This window comes from Vulpes lagopus, chromosome 6 (assembly GCF_018345385.1).
Source record: "Vulpes lagopus strain Blue_001 chromosome 6, ASM1834538v1, whole genome shotgun sequence".
In the NCBI taxonomy this organism is placed as follows: Eukaryota; Metazoa; Chordata; class Mammalia; order Carnivora; family Canidae; genus Vulpes; species Vulpes lagopus.
In genome coordinates this window covers 31,248,641-31,269,467 of record NC_054829.1, presented here as the reverse complement: position 1 = coordinate 31,269,467, position 20,827 = coordinate 31,248,641, and the positions used below count along the sequence as shown (strand labels likewise).

General features: G+C 40.9%; 1 protein-coding gene across 3 annotated transcripts in view; it reads left to right on the top strand.

Annotated features, from left to right (window-relative positions):
* The window catches only part of RAD51B (RAD51 paralog B), a 735,346-nt gene that overhangs the window by 398,850 nt on the left and 315,669 nt on the right, over nt 1-20,827 (top strand). For all 3 annotated transcript variants that reach the window (XM_041758398.1, XM_041758400.1, XM_041758399.1), the window contains exon 8: nt 16,670-16,766. In XM_041758398.1, coding sequence (XP_041614332.1) covers nt 16,670-16,766 — 97 coding nt within the window. The remainder of the gene's footprint in view (nt 1-16,669; nt 16,767-20,827) is intronic.

The window sequence follows — 20,827 nt, the reverse complement described above, 5'->3', positions numbered from 1 at the left end:
CTGGTGAGGGGGGCACTTTAATTTAAATTTTATTTTTCATCAAAGTAAAACTTGGATATTGTTTTATAAATCTAATAATCATATAATACTTAAACTGAAAAACAGCATTTCCTGGCCCCAAGTCAGCTTCTCCCATTTGATCTTTACTCTCTGGGAGCATCCACTTTCAAACCATTGAGCTGTCGATTCTGCTAGTTACCTGCCTATTTCTAAATGATATATTTGAATTGCTATTTCTTGATGTTTCCATAGAAAATGATTCTGTAAAAGATGACCACTTGAGTCACTAATCTCCCTTTCAGTTTTGCTCTTCCCTTCTTTCCAGTGTGGTGTCATCTTAATATTTAGTTAAAACCACATTTAGCATTTATGTTATTGTGCCAATGGAAGTATTCACAGAGAGCTCCTAAATGTACCAGGATTATCTTCCTTCCTTCCTTCCTTCCTTCCTTCCTTCCTTCCTTCCTTCCTTCCTTCCTTCCTTCCTTCTTTCCTCCCTCCCTCCCTCCCTCCCTCCCTCTTTTCCTTTCTTCCTCCTTAATCCCTCCCTCCCTCCCTTTCTCCCCCCTTTACTTCCTTCCTTGTATTTTTAAATTTCTCTTTACAGCATATTTCTCCACCCATTCCCCATCTTTAAATTAATAAGGGCATTTGAAACCATAACTGCTATACCTTCACCATATCTAGCAGAAGTAACAAGTTATTGATTTCATCCAATACCTAGCCTATATTTAAATTTCCCTGATTGTCTCACAGATGTCCTTTTATAGTTGGTTAATTTGAGTAAGTACCTAACTAAGGTCACAAATTGTATTTGGTTGTTACATTCCCTTTCTTTTATTCTGTCATAGCACCCCCTGTACCTCTCTTGTATTTGATATTGAGTTGTTGGGGGAATTGGATGTAGAATGCCTCACATTCTAGATCTGGTAGATGGTTTCCTCATAGTGTCATTTAACTTGTTCTTCTATACCCTATCAATGAGTAGTTCTTAGATTGGAACTTAGATTTTTTAAGCCAAAATATTCTATAGATGGTGCTGTTTACTTCCTACTTTATCATGCCATAAAACAATAATGTCCTGTCATACCACCTCTAATGGTGATTAAATTGATCAGTGGGTTCAGATAATGACAGCTGATCATTCTATTGCCAAATTCTCTGTCATCTTTTCATCTAATCCATTGATGATTATTACCTAGATCCATCATTTTATGGGGTACATATTCTGTCCTTTCATTTGTAACTCAGTTCTGAACCAGTAAGTGCTGATTAACTGGTTTGACTCCAGTGTAACTCCAAGTACTACCTGATAGCTGACTGAATTTACCTGGAAGTAATATGCTCCTATGTTGTACTGATTCATGTTTTTATTTGAACCTCTAGTTGAGCTTTGTTGTCGGCTTAGTAAACATAAATAGAAAGTGGAAATCTTGTCAGTCATGCTGAAAAGGAACCGGTAGGAAAAAAAAAATAGATTTTTAAGAAGTGGAACAAACCAGAAGACTCTGCTTTAGTTTCTAATGCTTCCTTTCTCCAGGGCAGGGAAATTCTGCAGTCTGTTGCAGTCTCATCTGCCTGTGAGAGGATTGGAAGGAAGCTACCAGAATGGACACAAGACACACAGTCATTTGAGGACTTTCTGGTTTTTATTGTGTTTTAGTTTTTACTCCTCTAGTTGCTAAAAGGTCTTTCAGAAGGATTTTTCCTAAACCCTGTTGCATATGATTAGAGCTTTTCCTCTCTTCTGTAATGAGGACTGGTACCCTCAATGTGTTTTAGCAGAATTTAGCTTCTACATACAATTTGAAACACACACATGCATATACACACTCATGAGTCTCTCAATTGATATTATTATTATTATTACTATTATTATTATTTTACTGCAAGAACCTGCCCTGTAGGAGCCACCTTCAGTGGCAGGATGGAGGTATGGAGGCAACTTGCATTTCCTTCCTGCAAGGTTGGTTCCTCTAGTGTCTCTTGGCTGGGGGGCCTTTTTCCATGCTTTCCAAAGGCCTCTTTGAATTAAAATGAATTCCTGGTATAAATGCCTGGTCTGTTACTGATACAGATTGGTTACCTTTTTAGTGCCTGCCAGTATTCCAGAGTTTAAGGTTCTCCTCTAAAATACTCTGTAGTTCAAATGCTTATAATATTGAGGCCTCTTCTGCCATTTATAAAAAAACCTTCCACATAATTCTCAATGACAAAGTTGTACCCTTCTTCCAAGGCCCAGATCAAATGACACTTTCCCTGAGCCCCCCAGTGAGAAGCCACTTCTCCCCATCTTCTAGACTCTAATGGCTCTCTCTTTTCATCCTCTTTACAACAAGGATTATTTTTTCCCTTTCATTCTAGTTTGCATAGTAATACTCATATTACTTCTCCCTTTTAACAGAAAAATAGCAATATTGTCTTTGCTTTGTTTTGACCCTCATTAGTATTTAAACATATTTTATTAACATTTTAAGTTGTAAGAATTAAATAACTTGAGTGATTTTATTTTATCAGATATTCAACTTATATTTCAGCTATGCTTCAGATATCTATGGGGGACTCCATCAGTTAGATGTAGAGCCAGATTTTCTATCTCAGAAGAGTGATGAAAAGAACATGGGGAGGAATTAAATTGGAATTTGGAGGGAGAAGACTAGATTGAACACCCACCTTAATCACTTAAGAGCCACTGCTTTAGAGCAATTGGTATGTCACTGGGCACCCTCCCTGGTAGCATGAAGATCTGTAGCAAAAGTCACTTATGACTTAATTTAAGATTTAGTTCATTAGAAAGAGAGAAGGGGAGAAAAGACTGTGTGGATTTGTAAGTAGTAGTGGATGATATAGGGATAGAGTCCTGGGCTTTGAAAGCCCTTCAAGATAGTACAGGCTGGGGAAGGGAAGTCTGAGAGGGGTTCCTCTCTCGCTGTGTTGGGAAAGATGAGTGTACAAAGCCCATGGGGTTCACAGCAGAAAGAAGTGGGTGTTGGAAAGGGAAGCCATAAATACACACTTTACTCTTTAACCCCTTGCGGTCTTGCCCCAAACCTACCAAGTCCCAGATAGAGCTTTCTTTCACTTCTTGCTTCCACTGTCCTCTCTTAGGAACTCCTTTGCTGAATTAATGAATGGGACCACTTCTAATAAACCATAACCAGCAGTTTTTAAATGAGCCTCACATTAGTAACAGAGGACCACCTTCAAAGAGATCATAAAGGTTCTAACACTATCGATAGTCACCTCTGTAGAGAGAGAATAAAACCTAGGTCCCATTACATCAGGCATCCCAACTTCACACACACAGCCCCTCCTTGTTTCAGAAAGACATTGAGACCTAGCTTTCTCATGAATGTTATTCCTTTACCATCAATCTGCCTCTTTCTGGGAGATGCACCCCCCTTCAGGATCAAGAAGTGTAAAGAGAATGGGATCTGGAGTCAGTAGACCTGGGTTTGGGTTCACATATACGCTATAAACTTTAGGCTACTCATTTTTCCTCTCTAATGTGGAAAGAGATGTAATACTTACCTTATCACTAGATGATAAGAAGGTTCAGATGAGATTTTTTTTTTTAGAGAGATTTTATCTATCAGAGAGAGAGCAAGCAGAGGAAGTGGCAGGCAGAGAGAGAAGCAGGCTCCCTACTGAGCGAAGAGCAAAGAGCCCAACACTACACTTTATCCCAGGACCCCAGGATCATAACCAGTGCCAAAGGTAGATGCTCAAACAACTGAGCCATTTAGATGTCCTGAGATTTTGTATTTGTATATGTGTGTATATATAACTCCTTCGTTTTTACTAAAGCAACATGAAGAATTCTTCCCTAATCCCAAATTATTTCAAAAGCTACATCTTGCCATAGGTGAGAATCAGAGCCATGTTGTCATCTGATGGCTCTTCTGCTTACTAGTGTGATCAATTCCTTCTACCTCTTGGGGCCCCTTGCTTTCCTCTCTTGTGAAATGATAAAAAATATTAGTTGTTGAAAGAAGAAAGTTATTTGAAGTAGAAAATACGCAAGGTATACATGGGCCTGGTGAGTTACCATCATGCTATTTCCAGTTCTGCCTATTTCATTTCTTCTAGCAGAATTTAAAATCCACACAATGTTTCCTGGTGCCATGCTTGAACATGGTGAGTCTGGTTGAAAGAAGTGATTTTGGAATCACATAGATGTGGCTGCTTGGTGCAAGCTGTGCAAGTTACAGAATACATTTATCTGAAAGTGGAAGTAAATACATTTACTTGCAAGCCATGCAAGTTACAGAATACATTTATCCCGAAAGTGGAAGACCAGTGTCACTTACCACATAGGATTGCAATGAGGATTAAAGCAAATTATGTTAATAAGGCACTGAGTGTACTGCTTAGCACCCAGTGGGTACTCAATGAGTATTAGTTTTCTTCCCCTAGGCTATATATTGCTCTTTAGTTTTTACCCTCATCAAATCACATTTATTAAAAATTCCAAATAAGGCATGGTACTAAGGAAGTGCTTTAATAATAGGGTGCTAAGAGACCGTCAGATTGGGATGAAGAATAGAGGGAGCCAGTTATGATTGCCTCTTGATAAGCTATTGTATCTTATCTCCTTGCCCCGATCCTGAGCCTGCTGAGTCACTGTTCCAGCCGCTTGGCCCTATGATCTCTGGCTGTGTCTATGGAACACAGCGAAGTCCATGAGAAACCAGCACTAATAAATGGCAGATCATTTTGAGGGATTTTTGTTTGCGTTCCTGTGCTTGCTCTCCTGGTGAGATAGGAAACCTTTAATAAGACTTTTCCTAAATGATGCTGCATGTGAAATGTGGATTCTCCCCCACTCTGTTCTGCTAACAAATGACCATTTCATGAGGTTTCTTTTCATTTTTTTTTCCTTCTTCTTTCCTGCTTCTCAGTACATTCCACAAAGAGCTTATTCCTGTGCTGGTTACTGATTGATGGTTCTCCTCTGTGTGCCCTTTAATTTTGCAATAAACCAACAAGGAGTTGAGACCACAAACTTAAAGAGAATTGACTTATTTATTTGACTGGATTCACTGGAGTAATAGGCAGATTTAGTCATTTCAGTGTGGTCCTGGGGAGGGCAGGAGGAATCCATGAGCAGGAACGCTGTGTTGTAAATAACCAGACAGAAGAAGAGCTTCCTTGTCCGCCCATGCCAAAGCAGCAGGCTGTTCATTTGCAGCAGTGATCCCTTTCTAAGCCTCGACCTGAGCAGTAGGTCTTACAAAAGACTTGCCCACACCTCCAGGATTCTGAATTCAGTGGGACTTCAGATATGTGGAAATGGAAAGCCACAATCCGCAGGTCCCATGTTTCTTGTTTTCAAAGGGATCGTCATGCCCCTTAAATGATGGCCAGCATGGCCACAAACCTACCTGGGTTACCAGTCCTTCCAGACCTGGCCTCTTGGCTGGATGATAAGGACCAAGAGCAAACCTCTGCCCTTATGCCCTTCATCCCGGGTGTGTCTTCACTGAACCTCCATCACAATGCATCAGCACTGATACACTTCATGAACCAATTATCAAACATATGAAGAATCGATTTTTTTTTCTTATTTGGCACCACCAGCATATGGTGTAACCAGTCATAAATTAAATGCAGAATCATTTCAAGTCAGAAAACAAGAACAAACTTTTTGAATGGCTCATGTGGATCCGAAGTAAACTAAAGATAGTCCTTTTAAGGTGTTTAAACATATAGATACTACTATCATGTATATTTAAGGATGGCAGGGTACCCAGTGCTATTCTCTGTCAGTTGAAGTGGAACTGGAAAGATAAATGCCCAAATGGAATCTGTCCCAGCTGTGAGCTCCTGCTCCAGATACCAATGTTGTTTGTGGCTCTACCACATTTAACTAGCTAACTGCCTGTTCTTATTCTGCTCTCATGTGGCAACCTTTCTTCTGAAACTCTTGTCATCACATTTTAGCAGAAGTGAAAATATTAGCAGAGAGGTTAGCGGCCAAGACAGAAATAGAATCCAGGAGTCTGTGTCTTTTCTTTTGCCATACCTGCTGGAGCATGGTTCCTCCTTGCACTGAAGACTCAGTGTTTCCAGCTCTACCAGACAGCATTCTAACAGTCGACTGGTTTCTTCTTGCTATTGAAAGTTTGTCTTATTCTTAAACATTTTGTGCAGTTTTCCTTTCCATGTGATTTTGCATTAAATAACATGGCACTTGGTCTGTCCGATCTCAGCAAATGCTATGCTTTGAGGAAATTAATCTACAAATATCCATGAGGCTGTGAGTGTTTGGGTCAAGAAGCTTTTATGTGGTAGAGCCAGCACAGGGTGGTGGTGCAGACAGATCTGGTATGAATCTGGCCCTGCCATGGACTAGCTATTCAATCTCCGAAAATGGCTCAACTCCTTTGAGCCTCAGTTCCTCATCTTCTAGGAATAAGTAGGATAATAATGTTTGCCTCATTGAGGTGTGAGGGTGAAATGAGCTAATGTATGTAAAGCACTTGGCACAGGCTTAGATCCACAAGGAAATGTTAGTCTCCTCCTTTCTCTCTTCTTGCATTTATTTTTATTTTTATTTTTTTTCTTCTTGCATTTAGAATAGGGACAGCAACACATTAAATTGCAGGACATTTACACTGTAGAGACATGCATGACATGTAAGACATGCATGACACAGAGAAAAAAAATCCTTGTACTAAATTACTTGGTACTGATTCTAAAATGAGAGCTTTAGGAACTGGGAGATTAGTTAGTTGCAGCTAGCATGGTTAGGAAAGACTTCATCGAAGAGGGATTTGAACTGGCCCTGCAAAGATGGAAGCTGGAAGAAGAGTAAAGGAGGATATTTCAGCCTTGGCAAGGGGCACTTGGAATGGGGATGAGAGCCAGAGTGAGTGAACCATGAGAAACATAGGAGAATGAGAATGTCACAAGCTTCAGTGTTCCCACTGGAAAAATGGAAGCCGGTAGAATAAGTAGTAAAAACCTGATAGGTGTTAGGCACCTGCTAGGTGTCAGGCACTGTCTTAATGGCCTTCTTTGCCAACTCATTTATCCTCACCTCAGGTACAATTGTATTTCATTATGCAGTTGAAGAAAGTGAGGCACAGAGAGATTAAGTAATCTACCCCAAATTTTACAGCTGGAGCTGAGACAGAAACCCAGGAGATCTGACTCTAGAGCACACCCTCCTAACACACAACAGCTCTTTCCCTCATGAGGCAGTGAGGATCAGCTAAGGCCACTCTGAACATGCTCTGAAAAGTATAAAGCATCATGCACATGTAAAGTGCTGTCATTATTCTCGTTAATGACGTTAGGTGAGAGGTGAACAAGATAGATAAATGCAAATGAGGGAGCAAAAATGATAGGAGAGCACACTCGAGTAGTTCTAGTTAGAAGCTCATGTCCCCTGCCATCCCCTCGAGCAACTTAGAGGCCTGACACAACCACACTTCCCCTTGGGACAGTGCTCCAGATGGCCATTCCCAAGCCACCGGAGTTGATATTGGAAACTAAAAGTCTATTTGTCATCTGGCATTGGGGCCCTTGCCTTGAATGTGACCTACCCTTGGCTAGGACATCATTTTATGGGCCTGTAGCCCATGATTGGGATTGGCTTGTTAGTGACCCTGGTCGAAGATCTCCACTCCAAGGGCATTGCTATGGAAGGAGGCCTGTCCTCACTTGCCATGTAAATATTTAGCCATTTTAATATATTTGTTCTGGCCCTATTCTTCTGTCTCTCTTATGTTGACTCTGTTTAACTGTAGGTTATTATTGTTTGTGTATGTTGATGTCATTTATTTAAGTATGGATATAGACAGCTTCAGCTCTCAACCCCCTCCCCCCCCAATAACAACAACAATGCTTTACACAGTATCCCTTCTTTGAGGATATCAAATAAACAGTTTTTGTTCAAAGGCTTTTCTGATGAGGCTACTGCTGTCTTGGAAATTTGTTCCTAGGCAGATGTTTTAAACAGGTTGTGAATGATCTTTGCTCTCGTTTTATGCTACAGATACACTTTGAAGATAGAATTGAATGCATACACTCAGTTTCTGAGTTCAGAGAGCACTTGGCATGCCATTTGCCTGAGTGGCATAGAGATATAGAAGTTAGATTAGTGTTGGCTCATCCTCCATTGGAGCTTTTTAAAAGGTGGGGTATGATCTGAGGCCCTCCGGGCTTCAGCTCCTCCCTACGATAAGCCACTAAAGTTTGGCTGGGGTTGGAGAATCGCAAAGAAGTTGATGTTTATCAGGCTGGACTCCCCCAAGAGCCCTATTTTCAGACCCCTGGGGAGCAAGTGACTCAACAGAACTATTTTCTTAGTCTCAAATGAGTCTAAGGAGGGGAAATCAGTCAATAGTAGCTGCCTGTGATGGACTGATCACAAAGCTGTGTCTTTCTAACCCTCTTTGGAAATCAAAAGGAGGGGAATCCCCAGACCCCAGGAGTACACGTGAATAGAAAGCACCATCAAGTAACAAAAACACCTAAAAAGGTCAGCAGAAACTCAGGGGGCTGTTGGAAATTCACCTCCCCTGCCTTTCTGTGGGGCTCAGTGGGCAGTAAGGGAGTGGGCGAGGACAACCAAACAAACCACGCAAAAGTGACTCGGCCGCAAGAAATGTACGGTGCAGTGAAGGCTGGTAGGAAGGTTTCTTCCAAATCTGTGAACTTCAGAGTCATCCAGCAATTGGCCTTGTTCGTTTCCAAGCCCCTGTTGGCCAGAGACCTATTTGACCCTATGCTAACAGCACACAGTTAGGGAATGCACTATTCAAAGCCACTGTGAGCACACTGTCGCAGTTCGCCAATGGTCCGTGTTATTTTCTACAACAAGCCCAAGATCACTGACAGGATGTCGCCTAGGTTGGGCTGCAGGTGGAAACAACACACCAGGCTGCTGTTTGTTGGCCTCATTACAACTGTCACCCCATTTGAGACCCGGAACCAGCATGTGTTAACCTCAACCCATCGTAGCCAGTGGAACAGCAAGCTGACAGTGGAACCAGAGCTTTCACGCCTACACAGTAGCTGCCACCCCAGGGTTCCCACCGCATCCCCTTGCATGTGCACCCCTGGAGAAGTAGACCAAAGAGAAAGCCACCCTATAGTGCTGCCGTTTTCTTGTATGTTTACTTTGACCAAATGGCAGACACAGTTTCACTTCAGTTCATTTCCTCTGAACTCAGTGGTCTAGACAATGGCTAACATGAGACAGAAGCAGGATGATTATCAATTTCTGTGTGATTGAGTGTGTGTTTGTGCAAAGCTGTGGAGATTCATTTCTCTTCCATCTTCAGGGCCTCATACTGAGCCAGTATCTTCATTAGGGACTCTTGTACTTTAGGGCCTCTCCTGCTAAGCAGTATTTCTTGAGCTTTGCCTGTGAATTTTCACAGTGAAACCTATAACCTATGAACCTCCAGGTTCATAATAAGAGATGCGAATTTTTATCAAGATTTGAAAGAATTCTCACCACAAATACAAAATTATTTGAAGTTGTGTCCCTCATTCTTTTTCTTCCTTCTCTCTTCCTCAGCCACTGCCAATTGGTTCTGTGTAAAATGGATTTCTTAAGGGTGGAGATGATGAGAATCAATGATAAGATGGATTTTAAATTATAACACTCATCCTGATGTGAGTTGAAATGTATAACATTTTTCATAGCAGATTGCTACATTTATAGTCATAATATATTCATTTTCTTTATATCTTTTATGGACTCAACACTTTTTTTTTTAACTTAACACTTTTTAGGTTCAGAGAAGTTAGGAGCATTTTCTAGAATTGCACAGCAGAATTGCAACAGTGACAGAGCCAAAAATACGAAGCAGGATGCCTGCCTACCACAATAGTGTTTTCTTCAAGCCAAATTGAAGTTTGGTCCTTTTACCACAAATATTTTGAAAGGAAAATCCCCCACAGCCTTTCATATTTTCCCAGAAAACAATTGTCAGCAGACCTTCAAGCAGGCTGGAATACTAAAGCCTTATCAGTTCTCTATTCTAGAAATGATATCCTCTGGGCTGAAGCGAAAGAAAAATGATTATTTTCTCATAATGGAATGATTTATAATTTTCCAGACCTTGGCAATATTAAGCCAGTGAATAGTAAAACCAGATCTGTGATGCTCAAACTCCAAAATATTTGGTCTGACTTTTCCTCACAACAAATACTGGATATCTCTTTTCAAAGCTGAAAGTGACAGGAAGGGATTGGGATGAGGAGAGTCAGGGGAGAGGCATGAGTGTGGACCTCTAGGCCTCTTTCAGGGGACTCCCTCTGTTCCTACACTGCACGCAGAGCTCCCTCAGATCCCTCATGCCCTCCCCCTGCTTACCCCCCAACTCTGGTTCCCTGTCACTCCCAACTCCTATATAGCAGAATGGGTTGGGGCAGACACTGTCATATTTGGGAATCAAGAGGAGAGTATGGTAAAAACCACTCCAGGGCCTTTCTCTCAAGCCTTGGTGATGAAAGGACCCAATGAACCTTAACAATTTCTCACAGGAAAATTCTGGCCTCTGTCTTCTTAAAAGCAGGACATTCAGCAACCCTTAACAGAACCAGGATTAAAACCAGAATTTCTGATTTATCCAAGGCCTATGTTTAGATAGGAAGGATCCATCATTGTCCTATCTGGCAATTAGAATCATTTAAGATACCAAAAATACCAGTTTAAAAAAGTGTACCTTGGGCAGATAGAGCGTGTTTAATACAAAAAGAAGAAAAAATTAACTCTGCCTTTGGAACCTGTGAAGAGCCCTGTCATTTTGAGAGTACTAGATTGGGTGGCAGGCAGGAGGTCTGTGAGCAGAGTTAGTCCCAGCCTCTCTGTCTGGCACTCCAGTGTTGTTCTTTTCCTGGCTGGCCAGGTGATCTGTGCATTGTCTGTTCACTTGAGTAAAACAAGAGCATTAGGGCAATCGTTGGACCTAGCCCTATAGGCCCAATTGAAGTGATTTTGAAACTTGTCTGATTCTCTGTGTTAGATTGTAGCAGGATTCTGACAGGGAGTGGGTGGGAGGAGGAAGTGGGTGTTTTTAGGGGCATAGAAATGCCCCCATGAGGCCTCACAATTCCTCTAGCCCTTAGACATGAGTTCCACAAAAAGCTTTAGATTCTAGGCCTTCTGTGGGCCTTGGAAATGATATGCATCTGTGGCCACTAAAAAACACCAAAGAGATAGTCAGCATTTTCCTCAGATTGCCTCAAATGCTTGGCTCTTTTGTAGAAGCTGAAGCTATTTACCTTCTTGATTTATGGTTATTTCATAGCATCAGAGTCCAAAAGGACTCTTGTCATAAGATCAGTCTCTTGTTACAATGTAACACTTTGATAATATAATTTCTGGGCATTAAAAATAATAAAGAAATCTATAGATTAAATTCTCTAGACCAGGACATGCAGTCCTGGAAAAGTCACCTGTCCTAGGGTCTGAGCTCAGTTCCTCTCTCTTCTGCCCACTGCTGCGTTAGGAGTGAGCGGGGAAGCCGAGACACCCATCCCTCTTTTTACCTGAGCTGTTGACCTCAGGCAGGTGACTCTAGTTTACCTGGTGGAAAGTGGGGCTTACAAATTTTGCCCCTCACTTGTCCCCTCAGAAATTTGAATGAGGGCACGTGCCATATATTTAGGTCCTTAAAAAAATCTGATTTGTAAAGATTGAGTTACTGTTTTGCTGACCCTGAAGATTTCTTCTGCTGACCAAAGAGGGCCAGATGTTCCATTCCAACCTATTCTTTCCCTGACTTACAATAACATCCTTCTTCTCTGTCATCTTCCAAGAATCAAATAAAAGGAGCTTCTGCTGCCAAAGGCTGTGCCTTTAGATCTGACAGTTATCCACCCTGATTTCTCCAGGGCTGTTGCATTTTCTCTTCTCCCATTTTCCAGTACTTACCATGGGCTGGAATATACTAAGTGACTACTCTGGGAGGTCCCAGCAGAAATACTAATACTTCACTGTAGAGTGGATCAGACTAGACATACAGAGGCCTCCTACGGTAGAATATATTCTGGACCAGGAGCAGGAAGCATGAGTAGGGTGTGGGGGCATGGGTATAGCATAGATATAGTCTGGTCATAGCATAGCCGAAGAAAGATGGGTCAACTGAAGGCAAATGGTCGCATTGGACACAGAGACTAATGGAGAGGCAAGCTCAATTGGCCAGTAGACTGTAGCTCCCCAACCCTCTGACCCTTGGGGCCAATGGTTCTGACCAGTTTATTCTGTTCCTACCTTCTTGTCTCCAGTTTGTTCTCTTAAGCTTTTTTTTTTTTTTTTTTTTTTTTGATATTTAGTGGAAATGAGTCATATATCTGTTTGTGTGTTAGTTGGCTCTTTCATTCACAGGACCTTGTCTACTGATCAAAATGGCATTCTTTCCCACCTATCTGCCTCATTAGTTCACCTGGTCTTTAACTGGTTCCTGTTTCTCCAACTTTTTTCTCTAAGTCCTATTTTCTGTGAAAGTAGGACTTACTGGGTTATTTATGAATATGTACCCTAAAGTTTCTTCTTTTATAAAGAGCATTATTGTGTCTTTAAACTGAGCACAGGGATCCCTGGGTGGCGCAGCGGTTTGGCGCCTGCCTTTGGCCCAGGGCGCGATCCTGGAGACCCGGGATCGAATCCCACATCGGGCTCCCGGTGCATGGAGCCTGCTTCTCCCTCTGCCTGTGTCTCTGCCTCTCTCTCTCTCTGTATGACTATCATAAATAAATAAAAAAAAAAAAAAAAAAAAATTAAAAAAAAAATAAATAAATAAAAAAAATAAAAAAAAAAAAATAAACTGAGCACAGATGCTATATACAGAAGGGTTGAGTAGGATGCACTTAGAGAAAACCAGATAATGCAAGAGAAAACTTAGAACTCAGGGACATGGTCTTTGGATGAAGAAGTCTCACCCCACTGTTACCTTGAGAGAGGAACACTAAAAATGAGACTTAAAGTCTACGTGGCATGATAAGAGGGACCATTTCCAGGTCAAGTACACCCGAAACATACTATAACCCAGAGGTCAGCATGAAGAAGCCCTGGGAGTAAGTGGTCTCTCTCTGTATGTATAGAGTTGAGTGAAGACAATAGTTACTTTATCTGACTTACAAAGCCTCCTCTACACGTTCTCCTTCCTGAAGAATAAACGTTGCGCTAGACTCTCATCTCCTCCTGCCTTCAAATGTAATATGATCATTAAAAACAAAACAAAGAGAAAAACAGCATATCTTTCCCTTAGTCCAAGAACCCCATTTGGGCCTTTGGATTTGTAGTTGATGGGGGCAGGGGTGTGGTATGTTTAAATGAGCCATACTTTTAGAGAAATGGCAAAAGTAGTTGATATAATTTCACTTAAATTGTCATTGCTTTTTAAACATATCATTTAAACATAACATTTGTTCTTTGTCAGTAGTGGGCTATTTGCTATACAAAACGGAATCAGGTATGTTTTCTATCTAAAAACAAAGGTACCAGTCAGCAAAGGATAACTAAAGACAATGGTCTTTAGTAGTTAACATTTTAGCACTTACCATTGGTCAGGCACTAATGCTAGGATCTTGTGTGCATTATCCAGTTTAATGAAACCCTGTGAGTCCAGTATTATCACACCAGAGAGGTTATGAGCCTTACCCAATGTTATATAGCTAGTAAGTGGTAAAGCCAAGGATCTTAACTCTGGTCTGTCCGACTCCCAAGCACTCACCCTAACTACTGTGCAAACTGCTCCCCACAAATATACACCAAGCATTAGAAGCCTTAATCTTTCCAATGGAACAAAGTGGCAAGAAAGCCCATCTGAAGTGTCAGTCAGGACAAATTTTCAGAAACTAGGTAGTATTAAGACTCTGTTTATAACTTGTAATAATATTTTATATTTTAAGGGTGTAATTTTCAGGTGTCCAGATTGCCTCAGAGGACAACACATCTATAGGCTTCTACCCAAGCCATGGTTATTTGTCATTGATGCTATTTGAAAATGTTTCCATTCTATCATTTTGCTGAACACAGGTTTAGAAAACCACAACAATTTAGTAAGATGGTTTGATTAGCAAACCCCTAAGTTTGGTTGCTATGTGTCCTTCAGTGATTTGGCTTTCAGGTGCATAATACAAAAGGAGAGGATTATTAGGAAAACCACTTAGGAGCTTATTCTTTTGCCCTTGGGGAGTGAAATGTTTTCTTCTCCACCTTGTCTTTCATTGAAAGTGGAAATGGGGCTGAGTACCTTCAGAGGGACATCTGGAGTTTGGTTTGAGGTTCTACAGGACGTAACTTATACTAAAACCATCATCTCAGAACAAGTTTCCATTATAGGACTGGTGTAATAATAAAAATGAGCTTCCGTTCATCAATCATCAAATGATCTGAATATTTCTGTAAATGGCTCATCTCTAACTTACAAGTTTCTAGAGAAGACATAGAGTACATTTACCTTTTTATTTCCCTCTGTGTATATGGTGACAGGCCTTGCATGGTAGGTATTCAATACATTGTTTTGTATTATCATTACCATATCATTAGAGTTCTTTCATTTTTACCAAGCCATCTTTTCGAAGAATCCTCTAAAAAAGTAGAGTTTACCTATTTTGATCTCTCAGAAGCTTCATGTTTTTAAAAACTAGGACAGACCGATACATGGTTTTGTTCATTGGTAATAAGGCATATAGTATTTTCAGAGTACTACCAGTAACTTATTAGCCTGCCTTTAAATAATTGCTATCTTTTTCTTACTGAGATTTTTATACAAATTCCTCGCAATTGAATAAATCTTAAGAGAGACTAAGATTAGTAGAAATGATCAGAGCCTGACATATATCCTAAAGTAGAAAGTTGTGATTTAGTGTTCTGTGAGATCCAAGTGTCTGAAGCATGTGGCATTTACTATATAGTGTGTACATATATATATATGTGTGTGTGTGTGTGTGTGTGTGTGTGTGTGTGTATACATACATAAAACCTATAATAGCATCATTCTGAAGAAAATAACACCAATAACAATAGCTTCTGTTTATTGACTATTTACTATATGCCACACATAATGTTAGGTGCCTCACATTGATTATTTCACTTAATTCTCATAACAATTCTATAAAAATGGGTATGATTTTACATATGAGCAAGTGAAGCTCAAAAGTTTAAGTAACTTTCCCAAGGTGTGCAGTGTCAGAGTCAGAATTTGAATCCAGTTTAATTAAACTCCAAAGCTCATGTCTTACATAATAAAAAGAGAACATTATTTTTATTCATACTCCTAAGAATGAACATTTGTTCTTGAAAGAGCAGGCTATTATTTGACTGTGTAAAGCCTGTAATTGAAGACACATTGTATGTGATTCTTACCAGTCCAGATGAAAAATAGCAATGCAGCAGAGAGGATAAGATGGGCAAACACTCTGCAGAATGCTGCAGTATCTGACCATCGTTTCAAAGTAGTTGGAGACTCATAAGCCTAGTTGATACACAGACACCTTGCAAAGGTTGTCTTTGCTAATAGAGTACTTCATTTCTTTGCCTGACCTTGCCATTATGCTCCCCTCTCAGCTCTCAATTAAGCTGCCATTGGTAGAGGATTTATGATGTGTCCCTGGTTCATTCAAGAGACAGTGACAGAGGTGTGGCTGAAAAGCCAGACAATAAAGAATGGAGACAACTTCCATTTCTGTTCCATTTTGGGTGGCAAAAAAGCCATAACTGACCCTCAGGACAAACCAAAACAGTCCAACTAGATGCTCATTCCAGATACTAAGTGCCTAGTACCCTTTTCAGAAGGGCCATTTCCTCTGAGTAACCAGGATGCTCACAGTTTTTAGCATGGTGCAGATACCCAAACCTAGGGAAACAATTGTGTTAGTCAATGTAATGTTCCAGGAGATAATTTGTATTTTATTCGTCCTTACAGGTTTCTAAACAACATAGTAAATTTTATAAGTAAGATTTTTAAGGAAGAGAATAGTTTATCAACTAAATCAAATGCCTCTGCGTGGCAGTGGATCATATGGATTTAAATGCTATGAACCTTATTTTGTATACATGGGATTATATTAATTTGTGTTTTAAATGCATAGTGAGACTGGAATTTTTTGTTGGAGTTCAACAAACCTATAAGAACAGTGTGATTTCTTTACAGACGAATCTCATTACAGTTTCACAAATTTGGAAATAAAACCCTGACTTTGAGTTAATAAGAAAGAAGCCACAGGCATCCAGATGTTAAATTATTGCTTTTATTTAGCACTAGCAATATCTTGGCTTGTAGATATAATCCTAAACATTGAAGTTTGACAAAATGTGTTCATGTGCATCTTCATTCTCTGGTAAGCCTTCTGTTATTTAGCTTCTGTTATTTAGCTCGGTCTCAATTTATTCAGCATTTAGAAAGAATCGATTGGTAGGTTAAGCTCCAAAAGAAGCCTCTTGCCTGTTTTCTGTGTTTTGAATGACCTGTAGGTTTTGCCAGATATTCTGGCCTTCAGATAAAACTGATGGAAGTAAAAAAAAAAACAAAACAAAACAAAAAAACAAAAAACAAAAACTGATGGAAGTCAGAACTGGGGTTTTCCTACCTGTGTGCTTATCAGTCCTCCACTGAACCACAGTCTGTCCTCTGAGAACTCTAATAATTAATTTTGGTCTCTTTCTTTTCCCTTCCCCCTTCTCCTCCCTGTCTGTTCACAGGTTATCTTGACGAATCAAATTACAACGCATCTAAGCAGAGCCCTAGCTTCTCAGGCAGACCTGGTGTCTCCAGCTGATGATTTGTCCCTGTCTGAAGGTAAGGGATCTGTCCTAGAGGGGTAGAAACTTGACACTGACATATAGCCCCACTGCCTCTCTTCTCTGCCTCTCTGCCCCCTGTGGCTCTGGGAGACTGGGCTCGGAGGCCCTGGCCAGCGAACCCAGCCAGAGCCTAGCCATTTAGGCTTAGCCAACTTCCCTGGCATCTGATCCCTTGTATTTGGAGAGGCTCTTGCCCTGTCTCTAGAGGCGAACTTCCTTTATTGTCTGAGTGAGTCACCCTCACAGACATCCATCACCTCAATCTTGAAACTGGTCACATCTCCATAGGTTGATTTTGGGTCCTTGGTATAAGGGCTGGCCAACTGCTAAGTGACTTGATTTTTGAGACTGATGCTCATAGATTGGCTTTATTGGTTTGGACTGGCTAAAAGTGTACACCAGTGTCATGTGCTGGAGATGTGGCATTCCCAACCAGCTTTACAGAAAGTTTAAGAAAAACTCTTCACGTTGGTAAGTCTGCAAAATTTTCTCCACCCTCCCATGCTAGCAAAGGTCAGGCTGTCTATGGTTTACGTAGCTAGGGGAATTACACCACTGAGCCAGTGGGTGGTTTCTAGTTTTATTGAAAGTTCTTATGTGACATTTCTGAGTTCTGCTAGCTGTGGGCTGGATAAATGTTCATAGCTATGACAGACCCCTCTGCACTTCCATTTTCTGAGAAGTATTCATGAGGGAGGAGATGGGACTTATAGGCCTATCAAGGTTCCTGACTGCCCAGATGGTCTTCTGTGAATTGTCTGCAGTATATGGGCTCAAAAATTGGAAGGACCACAGCCCTGCTTCTTGGTGGTGTTTTTCAGAGCAAAAAAACGAATTATTTATTTATAAAAATTCTAAAATGCTCTGTGTTCCCTATTTCCCCATTCAGTGATATGTCATCCCTCCCCATCATCACCTAGACTGAAAACCTGAATGAATCATTTATTCCTCCCTCCCTACACTCCTCTCATCCAGTCTTTTTGATTCTTCTTTCCAAATATATTCTTCCTCTGCCCCCTCTTCTTTGTGTGGGGCTTGAACTCATGACTGAGGTCAAGAGCGGCATGCTCTACAGACTAAGCCAGCCAGGTGCCTCTTCTTTGTAATTTGTATTGTGATCAGCTGACCTAGTGAACTCACAGCTGGATTTTTTTTATATATTCCAGAATGGACTACCCAATCCAGTGTCTCTACCATTTCTATTATGCCACTACCAAATTCAACTCTCCGACTCTGGCTTCCTTTTACTGTGTCTCTCTCCTACTCAGAAGTTTTGGAATTGTATTAGCCCATTTTCTGAGAATGAGCTAAAATCAGTAAGCCGCTTTTAAAATATCCAGGCATTTGTGGTTTGTCAGCCTGAAACCTGCCAGGGTGGAAGTATATACACCACAGGAACCAGCACGTGCTAAAAGTCAGGATTTTCTTGCTTTTCTTTTGTGTGGATCGGTTTCCTAAACACCACTAGAGACAGTGCCTCCTCACTCCTCACAGTCTGCCCTTTCCTTCCTAGTCCCCTTGGCTCTTGTCAATGCCTGGGTGAAGCTCCTCCATCAAATGTGCTGACTTTCTGCCCGCCACTCCCCACTCCTGCCCCGTGCTGCTGTACATACAGACAGCCTCCTATCTAGAACAGCATTTCTCTTTTTCACTTGTACTGCTCCCTTTCTTTCCAAATCCTTCAACTCAGTCAAGGTTTATTTAAAGACCACATCTTCTGCAAAACCTCCTTATTTGTTTCAGTCTGAACTCCAGGGAGGTCTCACTCCTTCCTCCTCCTCCTCCGTGGTTCTTTTACCTGCTCTGCTTTATAAAGAAAAAGTCTAGGAAAATTAACCTAACTTATCATGGTTTCCTGCCTAGATTGGCAGATTTTTTTAAGGGCATAGGCTATCTTGTATCCTTTTGTATCCTGAGTGACTAGCCAAGTTCTAGGTACAGGGTAAGCAGTAAATAAATGCTAAGTGGATGCCATGGTAGTAAGTACTTTGTAAACAGTAACAGTGATATTGACATAAAGAACCTCATTAAAAATTATTGTGATTATTTCACATGTATGCACACACTCATTTATTCAGCTTTGAGGAGAAAAAACAATCTTGTTTCCTTATTTATAAACCAATAAGTGATAGTACTTTGGTTTGTCTTGGCTTCCTTGGTTCATCCTAAGCAAAGAGGAGAAGCAGAATAGAGACAAAGGAAATTGTTTTGGGGCTCCAGGGTAACTGCTTCCAGAAAATGGTAAAGTTGTATTCGTGACAAGGGGAGATTTACCAGCTTATCATTAGACAACTTTTTAAATGATGAAATCCTAGGGGGAATGGAAACAATTGTTTTTCTAGATCTTTCCTTTGCATAGCTGAGCAGGTAAAGAGGCTTTGGAAGTATTTTTCCTGAAATCTATAATGAAGTTCCTTACCAGTGAACAAAAATGGGCAATTTTCTTAAAACATTTATACCTATTCAAACACATTGCAATGGTTGCTAATGCCACTATGGTTAGTAAATTACTTGGTTGTTTCCAGTATCTGTTGTATCAACTTTGCTATTGTGTTAATTAGCCTTGTGAGCTTGGGCGGGTCTTTTGATGACTTAAAGCCTCCGGTGGTTTTTTTCTTCTTCTATTAAATGACAGGTTGGAAATATAAGATTGTTGAGGTCTTTTCTACTCAACCATTCAGAGATCATGATGTGGATCTGAAGATCAGGAGCATTCACTTGTTGATGGGGTTTTAAAATTCTGTCTTATGGAATGAGAAGAATGGCCTTGTATTTTCCTAGATTAAGCATAATAGAAAGGATCTTTAGGAATCTTAGCATTGATACTTTGGCATACCTATTAGAGTATAGCTATACCTCTCCCCCATTGCTATATCCTTATTTTGTAAACCATTATGCTGTGGTCTGTCTGTCTCTTGCTCTCTGCCTTTTTCTCCACACAAACATGTACACAAGAAGAAACATGAGCAAACCAGTGAGAGTGAGAAACAGTGATGCAGTGAGCTCAAGGTCCACCCGTCGTGTAATAGATTTCAGCTGCAGAGCAGGGGGCACAGCTTAAACAGTCTCCCTTGAAAACAGTTGTGGGGTGAGAACAAGCGGCCAAGAGCAGCCAGCAATAAAATGATCTGAGTTGACCTAGGGAAATACCCAGCAGGGGCCAATTCAGGGAAATGAAGTCCCTTCTGCTCTGATGCAGAGCAGGGAATACAAGTGACCTGGCCCAACTGAGAGATCTCTTCCACCCCAGCGGATCCTGTACTATTAATATCTGCCAGCTGCAGGCCCAGAGCATCCCCCTGCTGAGATCAAAGAGCCCCTATCTTAGCTGGAACAAGGTCATCCTCACAGAGCTGTAAAAGCGAGCCCTGGCTGGCTGCAGGGACCTCTATGGGGGAGGAGAACTCAGGAGATGGGGAGGTGCTCTCTCACGCTCCTTTAATCTCGGCTGACCAGCTGTTGCCCTCCCAGTGTTTGTAAAGTTGAGAGTTCTTTGTTTTTGTGTTGCTAGTTTTTTTTTTTTCTTATTAAGTTTATGGCTGGGTTGTTGCTTGGACAATGTAGACCATGTTCACTGCTTGGTTCCAAGGTATGATTCCCTTCATTGGAGTTTCATTACACTGTTGCATTACCTAGCTCCCAGGTAGAAGAGCCAAAGAAGAGAGATGTAGGCCCCAGAGGTCAAGGACTTTCTTCATATTGCTCCTGCCCCATAGCTTTGTGCTTTGAGAAGGAATCAGAGGGCTGATTGAAATTTGAATTTTCCCTATTTCATTAAAATAGCTTCTCATAGATGCAGTATGCTTGTCAGTTTTCAGCTTGCCTTTCACAAACATTATTTCACTCAGTGGGAAGAATGGAACCTTCAAGACTTAATGCAAATTGACCAAAATTCACTGTCCTGTGAACTGAACCTAAGGGCAGAAATCCAGATGTCTGGTTTTATAATCTACATTGTTCTTGCCCAGGCACTGTGAATCAAAGTATTTTCTTCTTTAGTTTTTCGTTTTGTTGACAGAAACTCAGGCAACTAGGTTATTACAAAGTTGAGTGACT